Genomic DNA, 27256 nt, shown 5'->3' with positions numbered 1-27256 from the left:
TCCAGTGGTACCATTTATTGGTTTTGTTTCTACAAAAAAGCAACACAAAAAAGGATAGAATAACTTAAACCCCCAGACACCTGCAATCAAAAAGCTACCAAATCGGCAAAATACAAGTAGTATTTCCAGTCCAAGAATTACAAAAAATAAGATTAATTAAATCCTGTTTAAATCAGGCTTGGGGTCAATTCATTTTCATCTCAATTAAACTAACAACAAAAGTGAAGTTCACAAAGAAATTCTGTAGATTTGTACACACCTCTTTAACATAAAACAGATGCTGTTTTTTTAGATTGAATCCTAAACCACAGTGAGTGTGTACAATGAGAAACCGGTCTGATTAGTTTGGAACTCACTGATATGCATTCATCTTTGCAAACAACAACAAATATGTAAACTGCAGATCGAAAACTCTTGTTTCCGTGGAAATTAGAAGCCCACAGTATCAAATGGTCTTAAAAGCTAAATCAAAGCACAGTGATTATCCAATCTAAATCAGGCGTAATTTCTCTTTGCACAAACAGGACAACTTTGAATAGTTCTCCTGCGTACTCACTTTGAATGGTGCGATTCAAATCCAGGTTGAATTACAATCATAAAACATAATACAAGATGCTAAGCCATGTCACCAAATTGAAGGAAAGCCATTATAAAGTCACATTTCATGTGTCTTAGTTTGAGAGAATTTAAGGCGCCAGGGATATAAACATTCTTTAGAGCTCGACATTTTTACACTTTTGCCACCTAATGATGACTTAGTACATGTAAAAAATGTCTTGTATCCCACAGCAAAAAAGGCACATTAGAATCGGAGTGGGTTGACCCATCCAAATGCAAATAAGTTTTGGTGTTCGGTCACATTTTTGGATTCAATCAAACTCGAAAAAGGTATGTGTATCATAGATGTGGGTGCAGGTACAAAATGGCACCCGAATCCTCCAGTCTTTTTAAGGCATCGGCTTCATGATTGAGATCGTGGTAAGAATTCTGCAACAGAGAGTGTAACAGTATGTAATGACACAGTATGGTAAAACTGAGATTACTTTTGAAGCACTGTAAATGTCCGCTAACCCACCTTCATTGACTTCATGGTGTCATATCCGTAGTAATGGATAGGGTGCCTTTGGCTCTTTGTGTTAGGGTATCCAAAACCAGCAATGTGGACCACATCACAGTAGTTGAGAGCAACGAACACAGCGAGAATCCCCGAGGTAGGATGCACTGGCTGTCAAAACAAAAATAAATCTAATTAAAATTAAAAGCTCAGTGCATTTATTCTTTGTATCATGATACACTTTGGTTTGGATTAAAACAATTCTGACATTGGTCATAGTAACAAAAAAAGACACCGTAGTAAACAGCAAATACCACAAAAATGTAAAAGAAAACAAGTTTAAAGAGGACATATTATGCTCATTTTCTGGTTCATATTAGTATTTTGTTCTTCTACTGTGACATGTTTATTGCTTTTATGTTCAAAAGGCTCTTTATTTTTCACATATCTCTTTTCCCCCTCTGTCTGAAACCAGAGCCCGGTCTTCTCTGATTGGTAAGCAGGTCGGCTCCGTTGTGATTGGTCAACCGCTAAGAGATGTCCCGCCCCTCAGTCACATACAATGCATTTGAACACGAGCCAATAGAAAATCCCTCTGGCAATACCACTAGGATTTAGTTATTTGATATGCAAATGTTTGATGTTAAATAAAAGGTATGCTGGAATCTACATGCACTCAACAGGAGCTTTGCTAGGTTATAAAATATGTTATTAAGTCAGCGTGTATGTTTAAACATTGTGCAACAGTTGTGTAGTGAAAGCTTGAGTCAAGGGATTTAAGCAGACTAAAAGACTAAAACTCTTCTGCAGTTCCTTCCTTCACCACTAGATGGAAATGGAGGGCTAGGAACGGCTGCCTCTGACCTGCAAATGAAAACAAAACAAACCTTCCCCATGTGCAGAATACTATCAAATAATCAGTTTCTCATTACATCCTGCTCTTGTTGATACAGAGGTGAAATGAACATATTTTACGGAGCTTTAAAATAAAGCCAAATGGCGGTTATGTAATGTGGAACATGTGAGATTCTCCAGGAACATTCTGAAATGTGCGATAATGTGATCAATCTCGCAATCTTAGCAGGTATGACAAAGATAAACCTCATGTCTTCTCTTTCAAACAGAGACAAGGTAACTTACACTGGGTACGTTATATGCTGTCAGCTTGTGGGCACTGCTTAAGGTCTTGGTTGTGTTACAAAATACTTTCTTCACATTAGCATGTCTCACCCTGAAAACTGGGCCTTTCCCAGCAGCTTATTCACTGCCTTCAGGCGACCTCTTTCTAATAAAAGCACTCTCATTGCCAGTAACAAGTAACAACTTCAGGCTAATTTCCAACTTGATACTTTAGAGCAGTGCTTCTCAAAGTGTGGTCCGCGGACCACGGGTGGTCCGTGAACGCCCCCTAGTGGTCCGTGAGTATATTGTTAACATTTCTTATTTGAAATAAATAAATACATTTAAGTTTTCCACACTCTCGTGGGAATATCTCTGCATGATATAGCCCAGTGCAACACCTCCATCAAACCTTTTGCCACTTGTTTGTACCATTTTCAGGCGATTTATAATCTGTTCTAGAAAAACGATGTGTTTTTTGACATTTGTGGAGTTAGGTGGTCCGCGAGTGTTTTTTTATTGGTTAAGTGGTCCTTGGTATGAAAAAGTTTGAAAAACACTGCTTTAGAGTAAAGTATTAGAAGAAAAGAAAAAAATCTCTTCATCTCCAACATTCTTATTCTATTATTTAGGTTTAAAGGGCACTTGGCTTGGAGGAAAATAGTTTTAAATAGATATTCAAAAACACAAAATGTTTGCTACTTATTGCTTTTGACAGACTTTTCTATTCTTGGGTAGTTCAGTGAGAATTTGTTTTTCTGCGTATGGCTGCTATTTGACACTTCTCCATCTGCTATGGCTCTTATCCAAAACAAATACCATACACTGAATGTGTCAATGTGACATACAGATGACGAAAAGTGTTTTAACTGCCTCCAAAGCATCTAAGACCTGTTTTTTTTATTGTTGTTTAACCGCTATGGAAACATTGCCATTTCCCCTTTATATTAAATTACATTTTAATTGTATTCATTGTCCACAAAACCATGGATATATTTACAGACAATATTAAAATATATTTATAAACTATTTTAATAATTAACAACAAAAACAGATAAAGAGACACATTTAAGCGAGCAAAAATCCCCAAAATGCCAATCTACACACATTTCATCCATATTTACTTTACAAAGAAATCCTGCCAAAAAACCTAATCAACTCGATAAGGCGTCCCCAAGGAATTTGGCTTGAAGATGCTAACCATGAACCGCAACGTCCCTAGTTCAAATTGGTCCAGGGACATTGGTTGAACATTGTTCTCTCTCTTTCCCTTCATTTCCTGTCACCTCTCCGCTGACTCCTTCACAAAAACAATGAAAGTCATCTTGATTATTCGAATTCACTTTTAACGGGCCTTCCTAGAATTCATCATTTCTTCACAAGTCAGGATACAAAAAACTAAAATTATTAATTGAGTGTGCAATTCAGCCCAGTAAGAATCCTTCAATGGCTGCCTTTAAGCAATACAACTGTTTCTAAGGAACTTCAAGTTTTCAATCTATCCGCTTAAAGTGTTTTATGTCCCAAACAAATGTTCACATTTCACTGGTAATTTGTTCTTGTTATACTACAAAGTATTCACCTATTTTGCTCATTACCACGCAATCATTAGGCCTTAATAATGATCCTTGTTAAATAAAAAAAGGAATTATTATTGAAGCACTCCCTACTCTTGGAGTAGATGTGAAAAGGAATGCACATCTGTGACTTTTTCCATATTTATACATAGAAGCAATCTCTTTTCAATCTATAATGTAACAAAAAAAACAGCTGAATGCACCGGTGATTACCTTTTGTAAATGTCATGGCAAAATAATTGTATTCAAAACAATAAACCTGCTCTCTAAGAGGAGGAGTGGATGTCCATTATTGAAACTGTAAAAATATGCTGGTATCAATGATACACAACGTCATGCTACTTTATTCAAAGGGATTATTCAGCATAAGAGATATCATTTTTATAAAACGGACAAGTCAAATCAAGCAATCTGATTGGTTCTTAGCCGTGATATACTGAGCCTATACCACGGGTAGAATTGTAAGTTACTTTTCACAACATGTCAGTATCCCTCCACGTCTGAGAAAAACAGTATACCGTTGGGCTGAAAAGCAAACTGCTTTTCAAACTGGAACAAGAAATCATCGGAGAAGTAACTGGGCAGAAACCCTCCTTTTTACGCAGCGGCCCAGACATAGACATCAAACGGAAAAACATATTCAGTGTTCAGTTCCTTTGGCATTAGGGCAGGGATATCTAGATACTTTCCAAGGTTTGACATAATGAATTGTGCTACTTTTAAAGCAAGCAACGATGTTTTCAAATCTGTAATCAAAGAGGTCCGCAAAAAGCTATCGACCAATCAGATTGCTTGATTTGACTTGCCAGTTTTATAAATATATTTAAATTTCTTCCATTACGAAACAAACTTACAAAGCATAAAATGGAAACATTCAAGATTAACTTCGACCTCCGGGGGGGTATTACTATGGAGGAGTGGATTTAGCAGTGCATATCTCCAGAAAAAGAAAGCACCTAAACTACGACATGCAGAGCTACGTGAAGAGCAGGTAGACCAACTGGAAAAGTACCACCATTCAAAGGCTTTCTGATGCGGGTCTTGAAACAAAGCAGAGAAATTATGACCGTTAGTGGCCACAGGTGCGAAAGCTCTCTCCAGAGCTACTGGAAGCCCAATCTCGGGGACCGGAGAAAGTGGAGCAATATTCTCGCCACGCCAAGCAACAGCCTAGAACAACCTCAACCTATACAAGTAACCACGTAAGCCATGCTACTGTACTGATGCTGGACAGTTTTTCAGTGGATGCACAATAAACGGCAACATACAAATGACTGTAAATAAATAGCCAAATAATGGATCAACGCTCTCTGTCTAATATGTTCGCTAGCTGTTATGTTTCGTGCAGAAGGCAACGGAGGAACTATTTTATTTTGATCATCATTATTTACTAATAAAAACTATTTAAATTACAGTGTGTATTTTTCTTTCATATTGCCACACTTGGTAACCGTTTTACAAAAGCAATAGCTCAATTCAGGCCGTGATATATTGCTTAAATAAACTGCCTATGACATCACATCCTCTGGCTAACTCAAAGTCTAAAAGATATTGTAAAGATATCACAGAGCATCTGGTGTTTTTTCTCTCTTTTTATATTATTTGTATTGAAAAGTTTACAGCAATATCCTGTGTTGCCCGACACAAAATGAATCTTGGTCTAGAAATAGTGCTCGAATATATTATATTTTCTGCCGTTTACTTGTTAACACTTGGTATCACATGATCAGCCTTTGTGAAAAACATATAAGAAAAGATTGGCACTTTAAGGGCACAGACCTCCGCCTAGGCCAACGGTGCATTCAAAGGCTCCTTGGATTATTCAAATTGGGAGCAGATTTTCAGATTTTGTCATGTTCATGAGCTTTAAATTGGAATAAACAAAACATGGATGCTTCATCGAAGATGTGTTCTATCGTAATGCTTTAACAAATTGATAGATATTTCTCTTGTTCCAGATTAACGGGGCTTTCACGTACATTTACAAGTCAAGAACTCTTATTCCTCTTATTCCTACCACATGAACGCAGCAGAAATGCCCTATTTATCCATTTAGGAAAGTCAAAGATCATTTGTTCATTTCTCCTGTGATTCAGATCCCATGAAACATGTAATGGGTACTTCCTTTGCCCATGCTACACCCTTCTACTAACTTTTCCTGACATTTGGTTTACCTAATCCTGCTTGATACAGACAAACAAAACTGAGCAGAAAACATAACATCCTTGGTGGAGGTAGTAAAGGGATCATCATCCTACCCCACGGGATCTTTTTAAAGATAACAACTAATGTGAGATTTAATGAGTTGAGACATGTTTGTTGTCTTGTCCCTGGCGGGATCTTACTGCGCAGATAATTCCCTGTGTTTTTGGCTATTTCCCTCTTGAGTCTGTCAATGATTATCCGTGTTCACAGAGGCAGAGGAATGGGAATAACTTACACATGACCAGGAGATAGAAGAAACGGTCTCTTTCCATCCCTCCCCGAAATGTCACAAACAGCCTTTTTATCATATCTCTCCCTTCACTAATGCTTTCCATGTTATCATCAGGTTTCCTCTAAGAGCTCTGTTTACGCACATATCAGTGTTAGTGGTGGTCCTCTTCCCACAGTTTACTGATAGCTTAAATTATACATTTCTACCAAACTAAAGCTTTTTTGTCAACCGACTATAGATTCAGATAAGAAGATGTGTTAAGAAATTATTCATTATGATATAATCAATTATTTTATGCAGCCTTTTCATAATTTTTCTGTTGAAAGAAACGGTTAAATATATTGAGGAATACATTAACTTGCTTAAGAGATAGATGATAACACTTCTGTTGGTGGTTGGATTTGAACCTTTGGAAAATGTCAGCCTTGTGTTTTTCCTCTGTTTACAGTCTTTATGCTAAGCTAAGCTAGCCGGCTAATGGATGTAGATTCATCTATCTAACTCTCAGCAAAGAAGCAATGCAAGCATATGTCCAGGAATGTTGAAATATTGCTTTAAGCCTTGCTAAGAAGGGACTGTTTTTTGTTTTATATTGTGTATAATGAGGCAAACATATGAACTGTGTTTGTTTGTCTGCATGTGTGGGCGTTGCACTTTTGTGGTATTATTGGCAATGAGTTGATATTCTCAATAATTTTGTTAATATGCCTAGATTGCCTACTTTCAAAGTCATGTATTATATTATTGAGTCAATAATATAATACATTAACCGTGCTTTACCTGAACCTCATCATGACACTAGAGAGGACGGCAGGATTGTAATTTCCCATGTTCAGTGAATGCAACAGAGGCAAGACACCAGACCAATCACCAGAGAGTTGAATGGAAATAAACATCCGTCTTATTGGCTGACAGGTACCTATCCTGTGAGCTGTGACAATGTGTAAAATAAACTGTCAGTCAGACTCAGAGTTTTGGAAGATGGACTAGGAACATTTATTCTTTAAAAAATGCGACAATTCTCAAGTGGTGGCTCACACAACAACCCCAGAGCCACCACTTGCGCCAGGTAAACAAGGTATGTAAATGTCAGTAAACTTCCAAGTTTTGCGAACATGTAAGCAAAGCATAAATTACAGCTACGTTGACGCTACTTTGAATCGCGGGGGTAAGCTAAAACGTTAGCAAGTAGCTATAGCTAGCCAGATATATTAAATAAACACTTTGTCATACACTCTAAATGTTATGTTTTTTAGCGTTACCTGGTCATTTTAAAGAAAGCTCTCTGGTAAATGTTGACTTACTATTCGACATGAAGCTAGTAGCTACCTTACAGTACACAGTTGATCCGGAGTCCTGCCAGTTAAAGTGTTTCATAGTTAGCTTAGGTAAGCATCAACCTAGCACTGAAATATATGGATGTTATGTGACAGTATTTCTGAGAAAAAGTCAGCTGAAATGGTGGCACAGTTGCCACTGCTTTACGTGTCGACAGCATGTTTGAACGTATTTGCAGCAGTAAATAAATGTGGCTGTTTGGCCACTGACGTTGCCATAACAACACCTGAATTTAAATGTGCAACCTCTTTTTGTGACAGATTTTTGCATGAAATTATAATTCTTGAATGATATTCCTATTGACAGCTAATTTCTATGTGCACATTATGAGATGGACAGCCAGAGAGAATAAATGAAAAACAGTTATGAAATACTATATGACAAAACAAGAATACAGTTTAAAAGGGGAGTGATTTGTAAAATATCCATAAGTCTGTTTACTCTTCTTTTTCATATGGGTGTTGAGAGATGTATCCATATATCTCTTAATTTTGCTCTCAAAGTGCACCAGATTGATGTTTTAACTTCCATATTTCAAAACAAATCTTCCCGGGGGAGCATGCCCCCGGACCCCCCTAGAGGAGGTTAGGTCCACGGTGTTTACATGCTTATTTATACAACAACATGTGTGCTTATGCTAACATCATACGACAAAAGTTGGTTCCGTGTTGTGTGTAGTGAGAACGCGCTAGAGTGAGGGGGGGCCCCCCAAGCCAAAGCTCGCTTAGGGCCCCCAAAAGTCTAGGGCCGGCCCTGAATATGGTTTATATAATACATAACATATTAGTATTATTATAGTAAAAGGGCTCGCTTTGGCAAAATCAAATTTTGAGAACATACATTCGTAATTTACCTCGTTTAAAGCACTTTTGTTGTAATACTATGGATTTACTTGACACTACTAGCCGGGCCCGACTGTAGATATAACAGCTCAGATGTAAGTGTGCGAAATAAGTTTTCTTAAAAGGTCCAGTTTCTCGGACATTGCTATAAATTAGCTAAGAGATGGGCTCTCTACTTCAGGTTGCCTTGATACAAACCGTCTGATAAAGAGATATCCGTCCATAGCTGGGCTTAAGTTCTTTTGTTGATCATTATGAACAAATCCAAAACAAATGTGAGATTTCCTGCAGTGATACAAAAGGCCACATGTACCGGATAGCCTCGATAAGATACTGAAACACGGCCTCTTTCCTGTCCTGTCTTCTTTAGGATCCAAAACATTACACAGGATCAATTCGCTGTTGCCGTGAGCACTACTGATGTTTTTCTTCAGTTCTGAAACTGAAGAGCACCCCACAATGGGACACAGCTGACATTCTGTGTGTATTAGCCTCATGTGGTCGCCAGCACACAGGCGAACACCAGAGCTCAGCAGCGGCCCGGCACATAGTTTGGACGCAGGCCCATGGAGCCTTGGTGAGAGGGGAGAAGGGAGAGAGGGGGTGGGGGTTCATACAGTCACCGCTGCAAGCCAGACCTACAAGAGCTGAACACAGTGTTGTGTTTGTGAAGATGGGTGTGAACATAAGAGTTATGTGTGTGCATGTGTGCCTGAAATACAAAAAAGTCAAGAAGAACTTGTGTGTGTGTGTCTGTCTGTCTGTCTGTCTGTCTGTCTGTCTGTCTGTCTGTCTGTCTGTCTGTCTGTCTGTCTGTCTGTCTGTCTGTCTGTCTGTCTGTCTGTCTGTCTGTCTGTCTGTGTGTGTGTGTGTGTGTGTGTGTGTACTGTATGTGTGTGTTAAGGGGGTCCTTGGCTATCTGGCAGGGTCATTAGCTGAGGGTAGTATCTGCAAAAAGGAGGTCTGCTGCAGTCAGGACTCCTGCTGCTATTTGGCAAATGAAAAAATACCAGAGAGAAACAGAAGAAAAGACGGAGGACACAGAAAAAGACAGGAGAGAAGAATCTAGGTTTACTAGTTTGTTAAGGGAGTTAAATCACTAGTGTTTAAGGACAAATAAATATATTTGCAGCCCTGAATACAGATAACTTCTTTCTTTCTTTCTTTATCTTATTTCCTTTCTTCCTGCAGCAGAACCACCGGCTACAGGCTGCACTAGTTTTCTATACTATTTTACAATTGTTACAGGCTGTTTTTTTTTGCATTACTGTAACAGTGTTGTAAAATAACACCACTATTTACTATTTTCTATTTACTTTTTTCTATTCACTACTGGGTTCTTCTTCACTGCTTTTACATGTTCACTTTTTTTTGGACGTGTACTTATTTGTATTTGAATTCTTCTATCTGCACTGTTCACTCTGCTGTAACCACATAAATGTCCCTGCTGTGGGACATTTTCCTGATTCTCATTCGGAAATATATCCCAGTTCTTTCTATTGCTTCAGTATATGTTTCTTCTTCCTCCTCCTCCTCCTCCTCCTCCTCCTCCTCCTCCTCCTCCTCCTCCTCCTCCTCCTCCTCCTCCTCCTCCTCCTCCTCCTCCTCCTCCTCCTCCGGCCTTTTCCATACTGTCTGTGCAGATGGTGCAGAGCTCCTGTCGGGCGACCGCCTGTAGGATCGCTGCCTTCCACTGCCCACTCTTTTCATGCATCGGCCCGTTGTGTTTGTACTGCAGTGTAAAAGGGCACTTTTTAGTCCCCTTTTAGACTGGGGGGGACTAAAAAGGGGAGGCGAACCCCTCTCCCTCATACTCACTATTTGACAAAAAAACGAGCTCAGGAGAGGGGAACAAGCAAAAAAGATTCTTGGCTCCGGCCTATGTCAGAGTCGATCCCTACCAAACACACAACAAACCCCGCTGGGCAGATGGGATGCATGGGCCAGAGAAACCTCACTTCATGAGTAATGGCCCGAAATCCAATCAGCTCAGCCAAACAAGTGGGGCCCAATTTGTGAAACAAAACAGACCAATTGCAAACTGCAGAACAAATATCATGCGTCAGGTTCTCGTTGTGCAATCGTTGCCGGAGTAGTTTCATGAATCTGTTTATGATTAGGTTTCTTTCGTTTGTTCTCTGTTGTTGAAGTTGTCTTGTCTTTAGAGAGTTCTCACTCCACCCCAAAAGTCACAAATCATGCTCAATAAAGATCGACTGAACTGTCCATCCAGGGATTTTCCCTGGGAAAACAGCAATAATCATCCTCAGAGACCAAACACTGATCCTCTTTCTTCTAAAAACAGAGCATCTGGTTCAAATTTATAAAAATGTTCTGGCTTTCCTTCAAAAAACAATTATTTTGACAGGGATTCACAGCGTGTCCCAGAAGGAACGAGGAGCTTATCTTGTAATGATATGCCAGAATGCCAAGCAGAAGCTAATCTTCATCATGTTTTGCAGTAATTGGATCCTAAAAATGGCTATTGACCCGGCCACGTTTCGAGAGAGATGCCTCTTCCAGTAAACTGTTTATCACAGCGCTCAAGACGGATCATTGGAGGAGCTGTGGCTAATCAGTGGATGCTCCATCCAGCCTTGTTAACATTCATGTGGGGAGAAGTGAAGAGCAGAAAGGGAAAAAGGGAGGTATGAGAGAAGCAGAACAAACACGGTAGAAGGTACTCGTGGGAAAAATATTTTGAGTTTGACACAAAAGGCTCATTTTAAAAAAGGACTGCCACCAAAGTTATGGTTCATTATTCTCAAACAGACACATGTAAGTGGATCTCTGACCTGTTTGCTCTTGGGTTGCAGAGGGATCCGGAGCAGTCTGTCTGCAGTCTGGTGCAGAAAGTGGGGGTCCAGCACCCTTATTTTACTGTAGTCACCCAACCAGATCTGAGGAGGGCTCCTCCAAAAGCCTTTTCTGACCTGGAAATCACGCATAAACATTGAGAAAAGATGAGACATGGGATGTTGTGAAATTAAAATAAACAGAAAGGACAGAACATGAGAAAAAACGTAGCTATTTTTAGTTGGCCCACAGTTCATTTGCACAAACAAAGATGCAATTGAACCTGTGACTCCCTCATGGCTGGAGGCAACTAAATCGATGTGCAAATGAGCCGGTAATGACCTGGCAACTATTAGCAGAAGGAGGCCTTGGGTGCTCCGAGCAACAGAGTGAAGGATGTCTGTAATGGAAACTACATTTATAGCTGAAGGGCACTGGCATCACTGAGGTCGAACCTTTTAAGTATTTGCTTCATGATGTGGATGGCTGGCAAGGGCTGGGAAAGAAGCTAAACGGAGAGTGTTTATGTGATGCCGAGAGGGAGAGTAAGAAAGTGAGACAAAGTAAGAAGGAAAGCATGTGTGTGTTTGTGTGTGTTTGTGTGAGATAGAGTGCATTCTCACACATAGCCTGTACCCTCTTCTCGTTATAGAGGATCTCTTTGAACCAGCGGAGATCCTGCGGTTTGAAAGGCACCAGGACCATGAGCGTGCCGGGCTCGTTGTTCAGACCCGGGTTGTACGAGGCCGACTCAGGGTAGAAAAACCTCATAGTGGTCTTATTCCCCACGTCCTCCTCGTATCCTCTCACTGGGGCATTGTTCAACCTGAGGCAGGGACACGATACTATATTTAGAGACAATAATTTTCAGGTTTGTTTTGATTTCCATTTTTTTGTAATCATCCATACAGATTGTTTAAACCGCATCGGGACCACTAAAAGGTTGTTGAGCATGTCCATCCTGCCTCATGCTAACTCTGCCTTCGCCACATCTCTTTCGGGCAACACATCTCTGGCTTAACATCATATATCTGGATAAGCAGTGTGAGCTTCCTATAGCTTTCCAAATAAACTTTGAACTTTGTGTAAACAATTTCACATACGAGTCCAACCAAAAGTTTACACAGAAATAGAGAGACGTAGTGAAACCACAACTTTCGGGTTATGTTTTACAGATAAACCTCATTCAAACAACCGTTGACATCTAAAATCAAACAAAATTACTGAACAAAACAGCCCTGGAACGGAGCCTTTTTGAACAGTAACCTACACCGTGTGGGACACTCCATAGAATTCAGTCATGTTGAAGGAAGTATGCTATTGCTAACAAAGTAATTTTTGGATTAGAATATTAGGAACATGCCTCATTTGGTCAAAAGACTGATAAAATAAAGAAGAAGCTAGCGGTTTAGTTAGCCAACTAACAATCTAAAATAACAAAACTACAAAATAATACAAAATCAATTATCTTATCTTATCAGACAAGTTTGATTCACAGAAGCCGCAGTTTCATCAGTTCATGTTTGTTCCATTCCTGCTTGATAAGAAATATGTTGACACAAACTAAATATTTGTTAAAACAGCAATCAGGATGTTTTTCCAGTTCTTCTGTCCCTTCTAGATAACACCTGTCACTTTGCAGAGTCAACTCTCAATCAAAAACAGGTTTTTAAATGGCAGTAAAAAATAAGGGCTGCAAAAAGGGCACAGAGTGTTCAGGCATTTAAAAGTCTGGGAACATCCCTGCTCTACTTAAAAGGATATTAAAAAGCCATTTTTGCTTTTATTTGACAGCAAAGGGACAAAGTGAAAATGGGGGGGGGGGAGAGAGAGGAGTATGACATGCAGCAAAAATCCCAAGGTTGAAATCAATACTGGGGACGCGGCAGTGATGTGGCATGCGCTGAAACCTCTCGGGTACGAAGGCACTTCTGCTTTGTTATTCTTTACAAATAATTGAATCTTCCAAAAAACTATTCATAACTTATTCCATGATCAATTAATGAGCCCAAAAGAACAGAATGCGTGTTGGAAAACTTCAAGTCTGTGTTTCTATGACAGACAGAACAAACACAGTAACGTCAAACTCTAACGCAAGCTTTGAATGACAGTAACCTTGCTCTATTGGCCAGGGAATGGTTAGCTTCTGAGAGAGGGATAGATGTGAGAGAAGAGGAGGGGGAAGGGGGGGTGACGGGGAGAGAAAAATGCATTGTGGCTAGGCCAAATTCGGGCTGTTTGAAAGAGGCTTATAAAAACTCAGAATGCATGTGTTCATTCCAAGGCTGTAAAGTCAGATTTGCAGAGTGCCTTTGTCTCTGAGTAAACTAAACACTTTCTATTCCCCATTTAAAAGAACTGAAGAAAAGTGTACTAATTGCTAAGAGGAGAGCTCTGTGTCAGGGTCACACAGTCGGATGCAGTCCGTCATTAGTGTACAGCAGAGTGAATTCATACCCTGCTTTAAGAGGCGGGGGAAATCATTTTTCATCTAACAAGGATCCATCTGTTCTTAATGTATAAGAACAATCTTGAATCAAGAGGGTGGCTATTGATTACAAATGTTATAATTTGTTCTCACGGTTCAGATATTGTAAGATAAAAGAATGTTAAACATTCTTCTCCCAAAAACAATTACCTTGAAGTGGGATTAAAAATGCATCAAAAGTTTATGAATCTTACAAAACTCATAACTTTCTTTCTATCGGCAGCATGTCAAATTGCTAGTAAATGTAATTATAACTAAACATTGTTTCCTTTGTTCCTTGGTCATTAAAACCAACACAATTTTTTAAAATTATTAAATATTTTAGCTATTAAAAGGGAAAGCCCATTTGAAACGAATTGTGTAGTTCAAGTGAATATATCTGCATTTTTCACGTTGTTCTGAGTTTGTCTCTCCATGGTTTATTCCACTTGTTGTAAGTCACTATGGATAGAAGCATGACCTAAATGACATTTAATGTAATGTCAAATGTGATTGATCTGATCCCTTCCTTCCTGCTTACCGAATCACCACGTCATATTTGTTGATGATGCCTCCCAACGAGCTGTTTTTGATGGCAAAGCCGTTGCCCACGACTACACAGCTTCTGCATTCCAGGCTGAGGAGAAAAACACCACATGCAAACGTGACTCTTTTCAAGTTTTAGTACAATAAAAGACTAAATGTGTGGAGACATACTGTAACTGACATCATATTTATCAGCAGAGAAATAGCGCCCGAAGGTGCTTTCTTGACTATAATGAGGGACAGTTATGCGGCTAAGCAGCTACCCATAAGTACCTATAATCACAGCAATGAAGTCATGCAACAGGACTGACAAAGTGTAACAGGATGTTACAGAACCACATCTGGAAAACATCTTCAACCAATCATAACTTTTGTGAGAAATATTCCTGTTGTAGTGTAAATTACCTGTGGACTCTACGGCACTAATCCTGGATTTTTAAATGTATTAGAACATGACTTCTGTAATATAGGAGTTTTAGGCTGAAGTTCGCTCAAACTTACTTTTCAATGTTTTCTGGCACCTGATAATTTGCGGTAACAGCAAGGATTTGCAGTAGCAGTAGTTCTGAGTGGGAAAGTTAGAAAAAGAGAAGTTGAAATAGCTGATTGAAATCTTTAAAACAGATGTTCATTGGCAACAAAAAAAAAAGTTGAAAACTTCCTAGTAGTACTTCAACTGTGAATATCTTTAATCTCGTTTCCTTACTGATTTGAGCATGACCAAAGTGCTGTATAAAGATTGTGTGATCTTTTTTATCAAAGCCCTGATAGCAGTAAGGCATCAGTGCAAGCTATGGTCATAAGTCCATTCTGTTGTGGAACCGGGATGTGTGTGTTGTAAAGATAAATACTTTTTTGTAGATCTGTAAACCCAATCTGCAAAGGCGTTCAAAAAAAGTATAGAACATACGCGTTCATACAACAAGCAGGATGATACATGTGCCGAGTATAACATAAAGTCAACATACCACTGCCCTTAATGCCATAAGGTAATGCCAGCTTTGACAGATGCTCCCTCCAGAAGAAATCCTCCAGCTTCAGAAAGAGCCGAGTCTGTCTGCTAATGCTGCAGGAAAAAAAATGTCAGAGCAGGAATTTCAACATGATACTGCAGTGCACAAGGCTTCACTGTATAAATTATATCACACGATGGATTGCGGTGGAGGATATGAATGAGGCGTAAGACAGCGAGGATGGAGAAAAGCTATAACAACTTTGAAACCACACAATGGACAGACCGACAGAGCCATGTTCATATTGGCACATGGAAAGCTTGTCTTGACTTTCCCTAATGTTCCTGTTATCTATTAAGCAGGTAAAGCAGACTCATTGTAAATAAACCAGCCATGTACATGATGTCATTCAAGCTTGATTTCCCTCATTAAAATCTCCTGTTGGCATTTCTCTCGCGGGGAGAGGGAGAAAAAACAATAACATTCAGAGAGCCTGTGGAGTGAGACAAATACGGCAGGTTGTAATATGTGAAACAGTTGCTTTCCTGACTTCAGACTCCAGCTGTTTATGACCTACTGTCTTTGACTGCGATTCTATCAGACAGTTATTACCCTCGTGTGCCAGCTAGCTCTTCGCAGGGGATCAGCATAAATCTCCGGGGAAGGGTCTAATTAGAGAAATGTCAGTACGATTGCCTTAATGCCCTCGTTGTGCCTGTAATGACTGATGTGAAAACCAGAGAACAACCAGCCACTGGCTTTATGTGAGAATGCAAATCATGTTCTTTAACTGGGGCAAACACAGGGGATTACGAATCTTGACTGTTTAAAAAGGTCAAAGGGCGGGCAGTGCCAGGTCTAATGAGCTAAAGAAAATAAACAGTGACCTCTGAGGAGGCTTGGATAAACCAGATGGAGAGCATACCACTGTTTTGTAGCAGAACAGAGCCAGAAAAAAGGCCAACACTACCTTTTCAGCTGAATAAACCGATAGATAGAGCAAGAGAAGCGGCTCGGGGCTGTGGAACAATGATTGCTTAATGAGGCAGAACCTGAGGAGCACAAACAAACTATTGTCTGGCCAACCTTATCAAGAGCTAATTCTGAGCAAACTTGGATTTTATATTATCTCTTCCCTCAGCAATTTCATCAAACATTGATCAACTTGAGTAACTGAAATGTGCCCGACTCAGAGGAAAAAGTTTTTTTATAATAATTCCTGTTCTTTCTCACTGCTTTTCCTTCAGGACTGGTAAAAAGCAGGCCTAACAGTTCTTAGACTCCTGGCACTTTATGCTCAAATAAAAATACTGGCATACCTTCCTCCCCTTAATAAGCCATCCACTCCCTCCAGTTTGTAAAAAAAAAAAAAAAAACACAGACATGCCATTACTCACTTAAAGTTAAGGCTCTCCCACTTCTTCTGGGTTAGCCAGCCAGCACACAGCGACTTGCTACTGTTCGGAGACTTGTTGGTGCCTCCGTAGCTGAAAGACAGATAATCACCACAACTGGCATGAACGTTGCTGCTGAATCCATAAAAACACAGAAACTGGGCCCAGAACATTTAAAAAGTGCAAGAATGGGCAAGTGTGAGGGTTTAAATTGACCAGCAGCAAAGACTACCATATGTGGGTAAACTTTAAATGACTCAGCACTAAACAGACCTCGTGAGATTACTTTTTTCTTTACCAGAAATGGGCATTTCTGTAATTTTGTGACCTCAATACGGAGAGGAACCAGGAAAAAAAGACATGCTTGTGTTTGTGTGTGTGTGATTACCTCTGAAGTATGGCAAAGGAGTAGTAGTATGTGACAAAGGAGATGAAGAAGAAGAGCACTGGGAGAAGCCTAAGGCACCATGCTGGATTCAAAGAAGACAAAAACAGAGGTTTCAAAAAACTGAATTATCAAATATAGCATACAACCAATAGCTTAGTTCAAAGTGAGATGTATTTGATGTTACAGCAGTTGATTTAGAGATTGGGAATGACCCAATGATAGAAAACAAACCACTCTAATTGTGATTCATTTAACAACACACTCAACTTTTTTTAAATAAGATACGGCTCAAGAGTTGGCGTCCCAATGAACACAGATTAGCAGAACCAGAATGGGTACTGAAAAATGAAACTGAAACTGTTTTCTGCATGTGCCACTTGTTATTTAGAGATAACGGCACAGGTCTACAGGAAACGAAATTTGTACAGATACAAAATGTTTTAATGGACACGGGAAAGGAAGATTCAAATCAACTTTGCACAGCATCGCAGCAAGTGTGAAATTGAGACTGTACATTTAACTCATCCTACTTAAGGAGCAATAAATACCTGCCAAACCAACAAAAAACATGATATCATTACACTCTACGAGCGTCTGTACTGGGTTAACATACTGCCATTTATAAAGGTGATATTTTCATCTGTCTGTCCAGGGACTAAAGGCAAGGCAAGTTTATTTATATAGCACCTTTCAACACAAGGCAATTCAATGTGCTTTACAAAAATGAAAGACATTCAGACAAAGGCATTTCAAAACCGTCATTAAAAAGAAAAGATAATAAAAGAAACATTAAGATAAAAATTACATTAACAAAAAGTACATGAATAAAAAGTTACAGTGCAGTTTAAGAGATAAAGATAAAGATAAAATCAGGTTACTGTCCCGGTAAAAATACATTAAAATAACTTTTTTTGAATGATGACAGATCCGTTTGATTAAGTCCAGGGAACTTCATGCTTTTTTTTAATCTATTTTTATAAAATAGCTTCTTGTAAAATCCTCTCCAACCTGTCCGTCTAGTTTCCATGACCATGCATACACTTTATAAAATACGAATGGATACTAAAAAAAATATTCCAGCATAAGAATTTAATCTGGGAGTTCATGGTCTAAGTGTTAGATGAAAATGAAAAGATTGAAACCACCTATATATTGTCAAATGTAGCCTAGTGTAAAGATGGCTGTAGGTGTTTCTTTTTTGTGTGTGGAGGAGGCACAGACTATTTCTTATTAAGTATACAAACTAGTACATTCCAAATAAGTAAAGACAGTGAGATTTAGTGACAGGACATTTTTTATGCTACAACAAAATACAGAAACCTTCAGATCCTGGTAGTCTAGCTTTTACATTCTGTTCTCTTATTGGGCTGAAAATGACAGCACAAGAGTACGATAACATTTGGCAATTTTTTTGAGGCCATGTTTGTTCATCAGATTGTAAAAGTAGACATTACTGCAGATAGCGGATTGTGCCGTTGCAGCTGATACGAAATTCCCATGAGCTAAATACATCTAAGCCCTATTAAATGCAACATCTATGCAGGAAGTGTATCTCTTATGTAGCTGCTGGCTGCTTCTGTGACCTTATAAAACCCATGAAACAGCAGTCTTATCTATCCATCTTTATATCCATCCATCTATATATCCATCCATCAATCTTTCTATCAATCTCAAAGATATAACTGCGATTCAACTGCCGCTCCAGGCTTTGTTGAAAATGAATCACTGTGGGTGTTTTTTGTTTGCAGCATAAAGGCAAGAGCCCTGCTTTACATTAAGAGTGAATAACCTAAAAAGCATCAACTTTTTTCCCACAACAATTTAGGCAAAACATTAAACAAGACATGAGGGGTTTTTTTGCGTAGATGTTGTGTGGCTACGCAACAAAACTGATGTTGCAAACTCTAAGTGCAGTGTCATTCTGCTCTGATGATTTTGGATTATCTTAATCTGTGACCTCAATCGTCACAGATACATTTCTGCTGATTTTAAAGACGCGATAAAGGTAACAGATGGTACTGATCACAGGTAACCAATGCATATAACAACAAGTAATAGTGGTTCAAAGAAATCTGAGCATTAATCGGTGAAAACATTTGCATTTTGGTCCTTGATTCCTTAAATTACACATATATCAGACGAGTGTTTTACTGAATATCAAGTGAGAGAAATAGTAATGAAACATCTACTTCAAAAACACCCACGGCAAAAGTTCTTACTTTTAGTTGCCTTCTGGGACATCTTCATGTGCTCCTTAGTCCTCTCCTGTCTACACAGTGCATGATTATCCTGGGGAACAGGTACAGAAAGCACAAACACCAAATGTATAAGCACCTCCTTCAAAAACTGCTGTGTGAATGGTGTTGAAGAGGTTTGGGGTAAAGAACCATAACACGAAACACACAATGGAGCTGTCCTCTTAGAGTCATGAAGTCAAATAACATGCAATGCTTGTACTCATAGCAAGACTCAGATACAATCGAGTGGCGGAGAACAAATCAATCAAACGTAAAAGGATGTGTGCAAAAGAGAGAGAGACAGGAGGCAGCATATGAAGGCTGATCATTTTAAGAGGATCATACTAGACTTTGATACTTGGTCCCTGAACTGGGGGCTGATCCAACTGTATCACTTTAGCTTTACCACTGCTGCTTGGGATAGGTCAGATTACAGTTAAAACCAGATTAAAGTGCGTGTACTGTTACATGCACATGTCTACTTACTGTACCATGCACTTGTTATTCACAGTCTTTCTGATTTAGGGACCATGCATTGCACCCAAATGGCTGCAGAGCATGCTTAACACCGCTTCGGGGGGAGCCCATCAGAATCAATAGCTAACTGAAGCAGCTGAATATCTATTTTGAGATGGTCTTGTGTGCACATGTACTTGCTACATTGCAACAACAGTAATGCAATACCCCCGTAGATCTACCAGTAAATAAGCACACCCTAACTTGGAGACAGCGAAGAAGCGGAAACCACATGATCGATTAACACCACCACAGGGACGCTCTGTATTTCACTTCCCTACAGTACACGCGGCCACTCGAGCCCCTCCTTAAAAGACCAAACTCCAATTTCACAACACTCGCTTCCTCTGAATTAGGGTATCATTTCTTGGTGTTGTAGACGGTGGGTTTTTATCGTGATCCGGATATCAGGCTGGGCTTTGTTTGTATCATAATGTATTGTTTAAGGAAATGACGATAACACAGGAGAATTTCTAGAGAAGCAAACTCCAAATGTGTCTTCTTCTTTTTAAAGGAAATGACCAAGATTAGTTAGTTCCTCTTGTTGGGTGATTGGCTTGAATTAAATAAGAATCCAACGGCTATGTGCCTTTGCTCATGGTCAAGCTGAATTGAATTGTTTGCTCTTTAGTTGATTAAAACAATGTTGTAAATGTTGGCATATTTCACATGCTTTTATACAAAGTAAAAGACAATAAACCCTAATGCAGCTTAAGAGTTGATAGAGATGAGTGTTTCCGATTGGTACAGAATCACCAACAAACTTCTTGAACGCATATACTTTCAAAATATTGCAAACAATAGTTTCTCAGGGAGCTTTGCAGTCACCACAAAAATGCCAACAAAGACAACCACATTACCACAGAACATCTTACCTTTTCCCTCTTTCATTTCCAATGAATATGTCCTCAGTGGTACAGATGTAGTGAGTCTGGGCCTCTCCCTGTAACAAAAACACAAAATGAACTTCAACAGGACAATATCTGAACAACAAATTGTTGTCTCTTTGTACTAGATTAGGGAACTAAAACACAATTTTTAAGTGAAAATTGCACACAAAAATTGCAGAGACATAGATAAACTGGTTTGTAGGAATGTCAGTCAGTGGGGTGAGGTTAGGCCAGTGGCCGCTGGTGGAGAGATAAAAGTTGCTCAAGGAGAACAAACAGCTGATCGGAATCAGGTAAGAGCTTGTTGTCTGTTGAAGCAGGCTGGTTCTTAGAATAAGCCCCACATAAACCCCAGAGATTGCAGCAGTTTTTTTGTTTGTTTTTATCACATTTTGTTTGTGCTCCAAGGCTTGAGTGTTTGTTACTGGAGAGCCTGAAGACACCTAATTCAAACCTGGAGATGTTCTCCTTATGTGCTCTTTTGACTGCGTACGGAATAATCCTCACACAAGTGAACAGGGATCGATACAAGAGGACAACACCTGTGTTAATAAATTAACTCCATTGAAATCCAGAAATGTCATACAGTCTTGAAATGGGCTGATATTCTTCCATACTTAATAGTATAGAATAAAGATTTGCTCCGATTAGGACAGTGAGTTGGACAAAACATGTAAGTGAAAGATTCCACTGTTGGCATGTGAGCGGTATTCTGACATGTTACAGTCAAATGTATGGTGGAATCATTTGTTGCAGCCCTTTCCGATAAAATACTTCATACCAACCCTGCCCTCCTCCTCTTTCCATGAGGAAGTTATGTCATACTGTAGCTCAAAAGACTGTGAAGCACAAGAGACAAAAGGGCCTTCCCCCGACACTATAGACAACACATACCGAAACAGCACAATACTTGACTGGCTGTGATTCAGCATAGGGGGCCCTTAAGATGAGAGGGATATGAGTGTGAGATTTAGTGCTGTCAGAAATGCCCTTCTTCACAAACAGCATTGCTGCAAGTCAAACCATGGACCACCGAAATGCAGACAGACCACTTAAAAGAGCTTAGTCACACACTGTAGTGATTAAAGATGAGTCAGGCAGCGGAGAGGACGTCATTCCCGCAAAACCAGGGCATGGGATGGAAGAAATGTTGGTGTTTATTATTATTATTATATTGGTTCCTTCCTTTCAAAATTCCAGGGAAAGGTGAGGGCTGAGAAGCCAAATACTATGACTGAGCATCAGTGGAAGATAGTCTTGTGTTAACGTAGCTTAGTAAGATGTTGACAAACAATCATTACATTCCCACTATGGTAAATTGCATTTATACAGTGATGTTCAAGTCTTTGCGACTCCTTAAAGCGCCAATTTATTACAAATTAAATACATTTTGAGCTATTGTGAGACGTCACCATCACGACTTGTTCTTGCACCATTAACACACGTCGAACAAAGACCTAAAAGCATTATTTTTAGATGTGATGTGTTGGTTTTAGATGGATGAAATACTTTTAATTGTGACCCGAAATGACCTTCTTATCCAACCCCCTTTCTCCTACCATCTGATTTACTCAACCACAGACACAATCTCTAAAGAAAATCACAAATGGGTCCCGCTCACAATAGAAAATCCACCTCTAAATGACATAATCCCAGAATTTAATCCATTCGGAGGGGCTCAATCCGCCCCATTTTTAACGCCACGACTGCTTTTATAAAGAAAAGGATTCAAAGTCTATAATCAACGCTTTTATTTCAGACACTTGAGTTAACATTTCACAATAGGAAGGAACTCGACCAGAGCCATGCAAAAACATGTTTCCCTTCTTTCATGGCAACTTGTCGACTCATACTGATCAAAACAAAAAACAGTCAATCTTATTTAGCCAGCAGCATTTGATTCATACTTGTAGTCCTGTCTCCTTAATATCAACAGAGCGCTCTTTTGGATGAACAAACTGTAGGTCTTACTACTTGGAAACGACATTGGAAAATTGAATTGTAATAGGTGTCGTTAAAAATAGCCAAAAGGTGTGTGAGTGCAGCCTCTGCTTCTCTACACATGTGTGCGAATGAGTGAATGCTGACATGTGTATGTAAAAGTGCTTTGAGGTGCAGCAAAGAGCTATATAAATGCAATGAATGTACCATTCATCATTATATGATATCAATTTTCAAATACTATCAGATTACAATTTATATTGAATTGCTCTTATCTGTATTCTTCAGTGATGTCATCTATTGTAAATATTTACAATGGTATAATCATGTTGTGGTATCTTTATTATTGCTTTTAGGATGTCTATCACCATCTGGCAAAGGGACTATCGATGAAAACTAGCCTTTTGGCTAATTTGAATACTTTTACATGTTTTTAATATGTTGATTAATGTACACTGTCCCTTGTTTTAATTAAATCAATTCAATATGTGTGTGTGTGTGTGTGTGTGTGTGTGTGTGTGTGTGTGTGTGTGTGTGTGTGTGTGTGTGTGTGTGTGTGTGTGTGTGTGTGTGTGTGTGTGTGTGTGTGTGTGTGTGTGTGTGTGTGTGTGTGTGTGTGTGTGTGTGTGTGTGTGTGTGTGTGTGTGTGTGTGTGTGTGTGTGTGTGTGTGTGTGTGTGTATACAGTCTTGGATGACTCAGTAACTTTGTCCTATCACTACTTTAGGAGTCATCTGGTCTTAATCAGATCTAGCCAGGAGAAGTTTTTCGGGTCACACCTGCCGGTGAGTGTTTGTAGCTGGCTGTATATTCCACTATGCTATAAGACTATGATAAGCACAATATAGCTTTCTTTTATAGCATGATGGTCAGGAATTAGTTTTCTCCCTGAGGACGTTTGATAAACTAGGAATTAAAAGCACGTCTTTTTCCGTGTGGACCTTTTGGATGGGTTTGGTCTAATTTGACCAAACCCATCCAAAAGGTCCACACCAATAGGGAAGTAAAAGGTACATGGGGCTACATGTCTATAAAAGATGTAAAGTGAATTGATGATACCAAATACTACTACTAAAATCCATTAATTGAGTAACGCCTTCAGTTTATCTACATTTTGTTTTTATCAACTAATGACTTCAAGAATTTGTCCAGAATATATTAATAGAGAGAGAGAGAAACGGCTAATAAGAAGAGACCTTTTTTGTCACATTACATACGACTGGATTAACCCATTTAGGGGCCTTAGGGCAAAAAGAGCAATTGGTCCAATCGACACTCACCCTAATCCTAACCCTCATCACCACCTCTCTATACATTGTGTGCCCTTTAAGTAAAAACACATCAGATTTATTAAAAACACTTTAAATTACAGGTATTAATACAAGACAGAGAATTGATGATAATGCAGTTAAAGCTCTAGCTAATATTGTTATTGTGAATTCAAGCAATTTCCCAATTGACCAGAAACACAATGAACACTGTAGTCTAGCTTTTACATTCTGTTCTCTTATTGGGCTGAAAATTAAAGCACAAGAGTACGATAACATTTGCCAGTTGTTTTAAGGCCATGTGTGTTCATCAGATTGTGAAAGTAGACATTACTGGAGATAGCAGATTGTGCCGTTGCAGCTGATACGAAGTTCCCATGAGCTAAATACCTCTAAGCCCTATTAAATGCAACATCTGTGCAGAAAGTGTATCTCTTATGTAGCTGCTGGCTGCTTCTGTGACCTTATACAACCCCATGAAACAGCAGTCTATCTATCCATCTTTATATCCATCCATCTATATATCCATCCATCAATCTTTCTGTCTATCTCAAAGATATAACTGTGATTCAAGTGTTCAATTTGTCAGAACAATACCACTTTTTCTCTATAATCTAGGTTGGCCACCCAAGGTGAGCTACAGAAAAAACATCTTTTATCGTTTCAACAAAAAGCCTACTGTAAACTTCCGGTGAAAATACAAAGCAGACATGCAGCCCTTCGCGGAGACAGGAATGAGAGACTGCATGATATGTGTGCTTCTACCACAATAAACTACAGATAATAAGGATTTAATGCCCCCTTTTGGATGATATGTTTCATCAGGTTGTAGGTTTGTTGGCAAAACGAATAGCATTTATACTTTTTGACAGTTTAGTGATTTAGCAGAACATAAAGATATTGTAGCTGACCTTCAGCTTTTCAAAAATATGAGCTGGAGAGAGAGACTGAGAAAAACAGCAAAGTGGAGAGCAAGAAGAATAGATATACATCTGATTAAGAGTGTAACATCCCATAAAGTGAACACTATTTATTTTAATGATAGAACTATACATATTTGTATTTGTTTTACACATACATGTACATCTTAGGCAAGGAAACACACATTTTATTGTTCAGGTAAATACACAATGTTTGGATTATTATAGGTTTAAGAGTTGTTATATCTATTGGATTATTAATTTTGACTATAACAATACCTGGCTGACATTGTGTGCATTCACTGCTCTTATGGTCTTTTTCATTTTCCTGCTGTACCACTGATGATCTTGACACCAAACAAAACAGGCAATCAAAACACTGGCTCTAGCTAATTTAAATCACCTGTACACACTGTCTTTGACCATCTGATACACTGCCATAACGCCAGAATTGAAGAACTAATACAAAAAAATAAAGGCCTTTAAAATCACTGTGGTGCAACATAGAGGACTTTGTGTAAGAACAACTGCTCCATATGTAGGCTACATATTAAGGGCTCATTCTAAACTGGGGGGGAAAAAATCCTGGTTTCAAGGGATTATACACTACTGAAAACATTGTTGTGAAATTTGTATTCAAATTATGCTCAATCCCCCAAAATACCACCCACTAGCCTTTTTAAAGAAAACTAAGAGAACATATATTAAGAGAAGAAATCAAAGAGTTGCTGCATGAGGCCAAATGTTTCACTGTTGAATCAGTCTCATTTGAACATCTGGAGGAAATCTAGTTTAGCCTGTGACATCAAGGTTTACATAATAATGCTCATTCACAACAAAGAGTTGAGTCAACCAAACAAAAATGTTGCAAAACCCTCACAAAAAAAATCTAAAAAGGGAAATGTACTAGTGGCAATGGATCAGAAAATCCATTTAATTCTCCATTATCTCAAATACCATTAACATTTATGTGCCAAGTTTGTACATTCCCAAACCTGTTATGTCAGGTCTTATCACGCTGATTTACGAAATGACCTTCCTCCCACCAACAAGTTGGATCAAGATTTACTCTACACTTTAATAGTCTGACTTTATGGTGTGACATGCACTGCCCTGATTCAGCTGGAGCACAGAGCAAGAGAGTAAGGACGTTATGAAAAGGTGTAGTATTGAGCCACCATGCTTAAAATTGTGGTTTTTTCTTCTTCTGGTCTACAGGTTAACAGCTCTTACATAAAGTATTGGGTTTCTATTCTTCTTTTTTGAAATACTGAAGGATCCTGGGAGATTGTGTCCATGGCTCAGTTGCCATGGGAGAAGTCCCAACAGAACTGGAAGGTTTTAAGTATCCCACCTGAGGACACTGAGGCTGAGAGATATACATGGAACAATAAAAAACCCTTCATAATATCCCTTCTAAGTTGTTGTCATGTAATGCTTTTGTTGACACTAAACAAAAACTAACATGCAAGAACTGATTCTGTTACCTAAAATGAATGTAGATAGGGAGAGAAGTGTGTTCAAATAAAGTCAGACTGCAACCAAACTGATTCAAGGACGAGTGCTTCCCAGCAGTGGCTGCTGCAGGGAACAGAGGGTAATGTTATGATAGCAGATGTCAAGCCCCATTAAATGCAAAACATCACAGGTAACATGGGTTTGCAGCAATAAACAACACACAGAACTGATGCTTCAAAACTATCTACATTTCCTGTCTCGTGTTTTTTTACAGTAACTTAAATTCCACTTCAACTCAGATTCTATATCACAGATGACAGGGAAGGTAATTACTGTCTCTGGATAAATCAATTCAAGAACATGTATCATTATCTTTCACAAATGCAGTAGTCTTTTTAAGCCCAGTCTTCTATCTGTCTATCCATACAAACGCACAAAACCAGACAAACACTGACAACAATTTGGAAATCAAATCTCGTGGCAAGCAAGTCAAATTAAATCTAATATCTGGAGGCGTGTGGTGCAGTGGGTTGAGCGTTGGTGTTCGGATCGGGGGTCACAGGTCCAAACCCTACTACGGTCAGCATGTCGTTGTGTCCCTGGGCAAGACACTTCACCCCAAATTGCCCCTGTGGGGATTGCCCACAGTATTGAGTATGTAAATCGCTTTGGATAAATGGGTCTAACAAGTAACCAATGTAATCTAATGTATTCTTGTGATCAAGTGAGGCCACTTACATCAGATCGGTGGTCCCATGTCGCATGTAGACAAACTCCAAACACACGTTAGCTCGAAAGGGTCTTACTTACCAGCAGCGCTGCCCGACAGATGAGCTTTAATCCGTGGAGCGAGCCTGTTGTACTGTACAATGATTTAGGACCAAATTCACGTTGCGTTTGATGACACGCTGCGTGGGAAATCGAGAGATATACCCAGCTTGCAGCGCGCACACAAACCCGGGTAGAAGTTGTGACAGGATGTGGAAATCAAAGTTCATCCCTCGACACCATTTAGAGGAACCATGGCGTGGTTTCCAGTTGATCTGAGTAGCATGAACTCCGCAGGCATATATAGCGGTTTGCTTTCTCTCTCTGTTACAGCGCGTTCCCTTTTCT

General features: G+C 39.2%; 1 protein-coding gene across 1 annotated transcript; it reads right to left on the bottom strand.

Annotated features, from left to right (window-relative positions):
- On the bottom strand, window positions 1-27256 carry st3gal4 (ST3 beta-galactoside alpha-2,3-sialyltransferase 4). The gene is made up of 12 exons (XM_079677870.1): window positions 26951-27256; window positions 20540-20607; window positions 19131-19200; window positions 16912-16993; window positions 16527-16616; window positions 15145-15242; window positions 14678-14741; window positions 14172-14267; window positions 11800-11989; window positions 11163-11300; window positions 1076-1225; window positions 1-987 (listed from the first exon to the last, which is right to left on the bottom strand). The coding sequence occupies exons 3-12, from the start codon at window positions 19156-19158 to the stop codon at window positions 898-900; spliced, it is 1026 nt and encodes a 341-aa protein (XP_079533996.1). The 5' UTR covers window positions 19159-19200; window positions 20540-20607; window positions 26951-27256; the 3' UTR covers window positions 1-897.

Source organism: Notothenia rossii (genome assembly GCF_949606895.1).
Source record: "Notothenia rossii genome assembly, chromosome: 4".
Lineage (NCBI taxonomy): Eukaryota > Metazoa > Chordata > Actinopteri > Perciformes > Nototheniidae > Notothenia > Notothenia rossii.
This window is presented reverse-complemented; position numbering and strand designations above follow the sequence as displayed.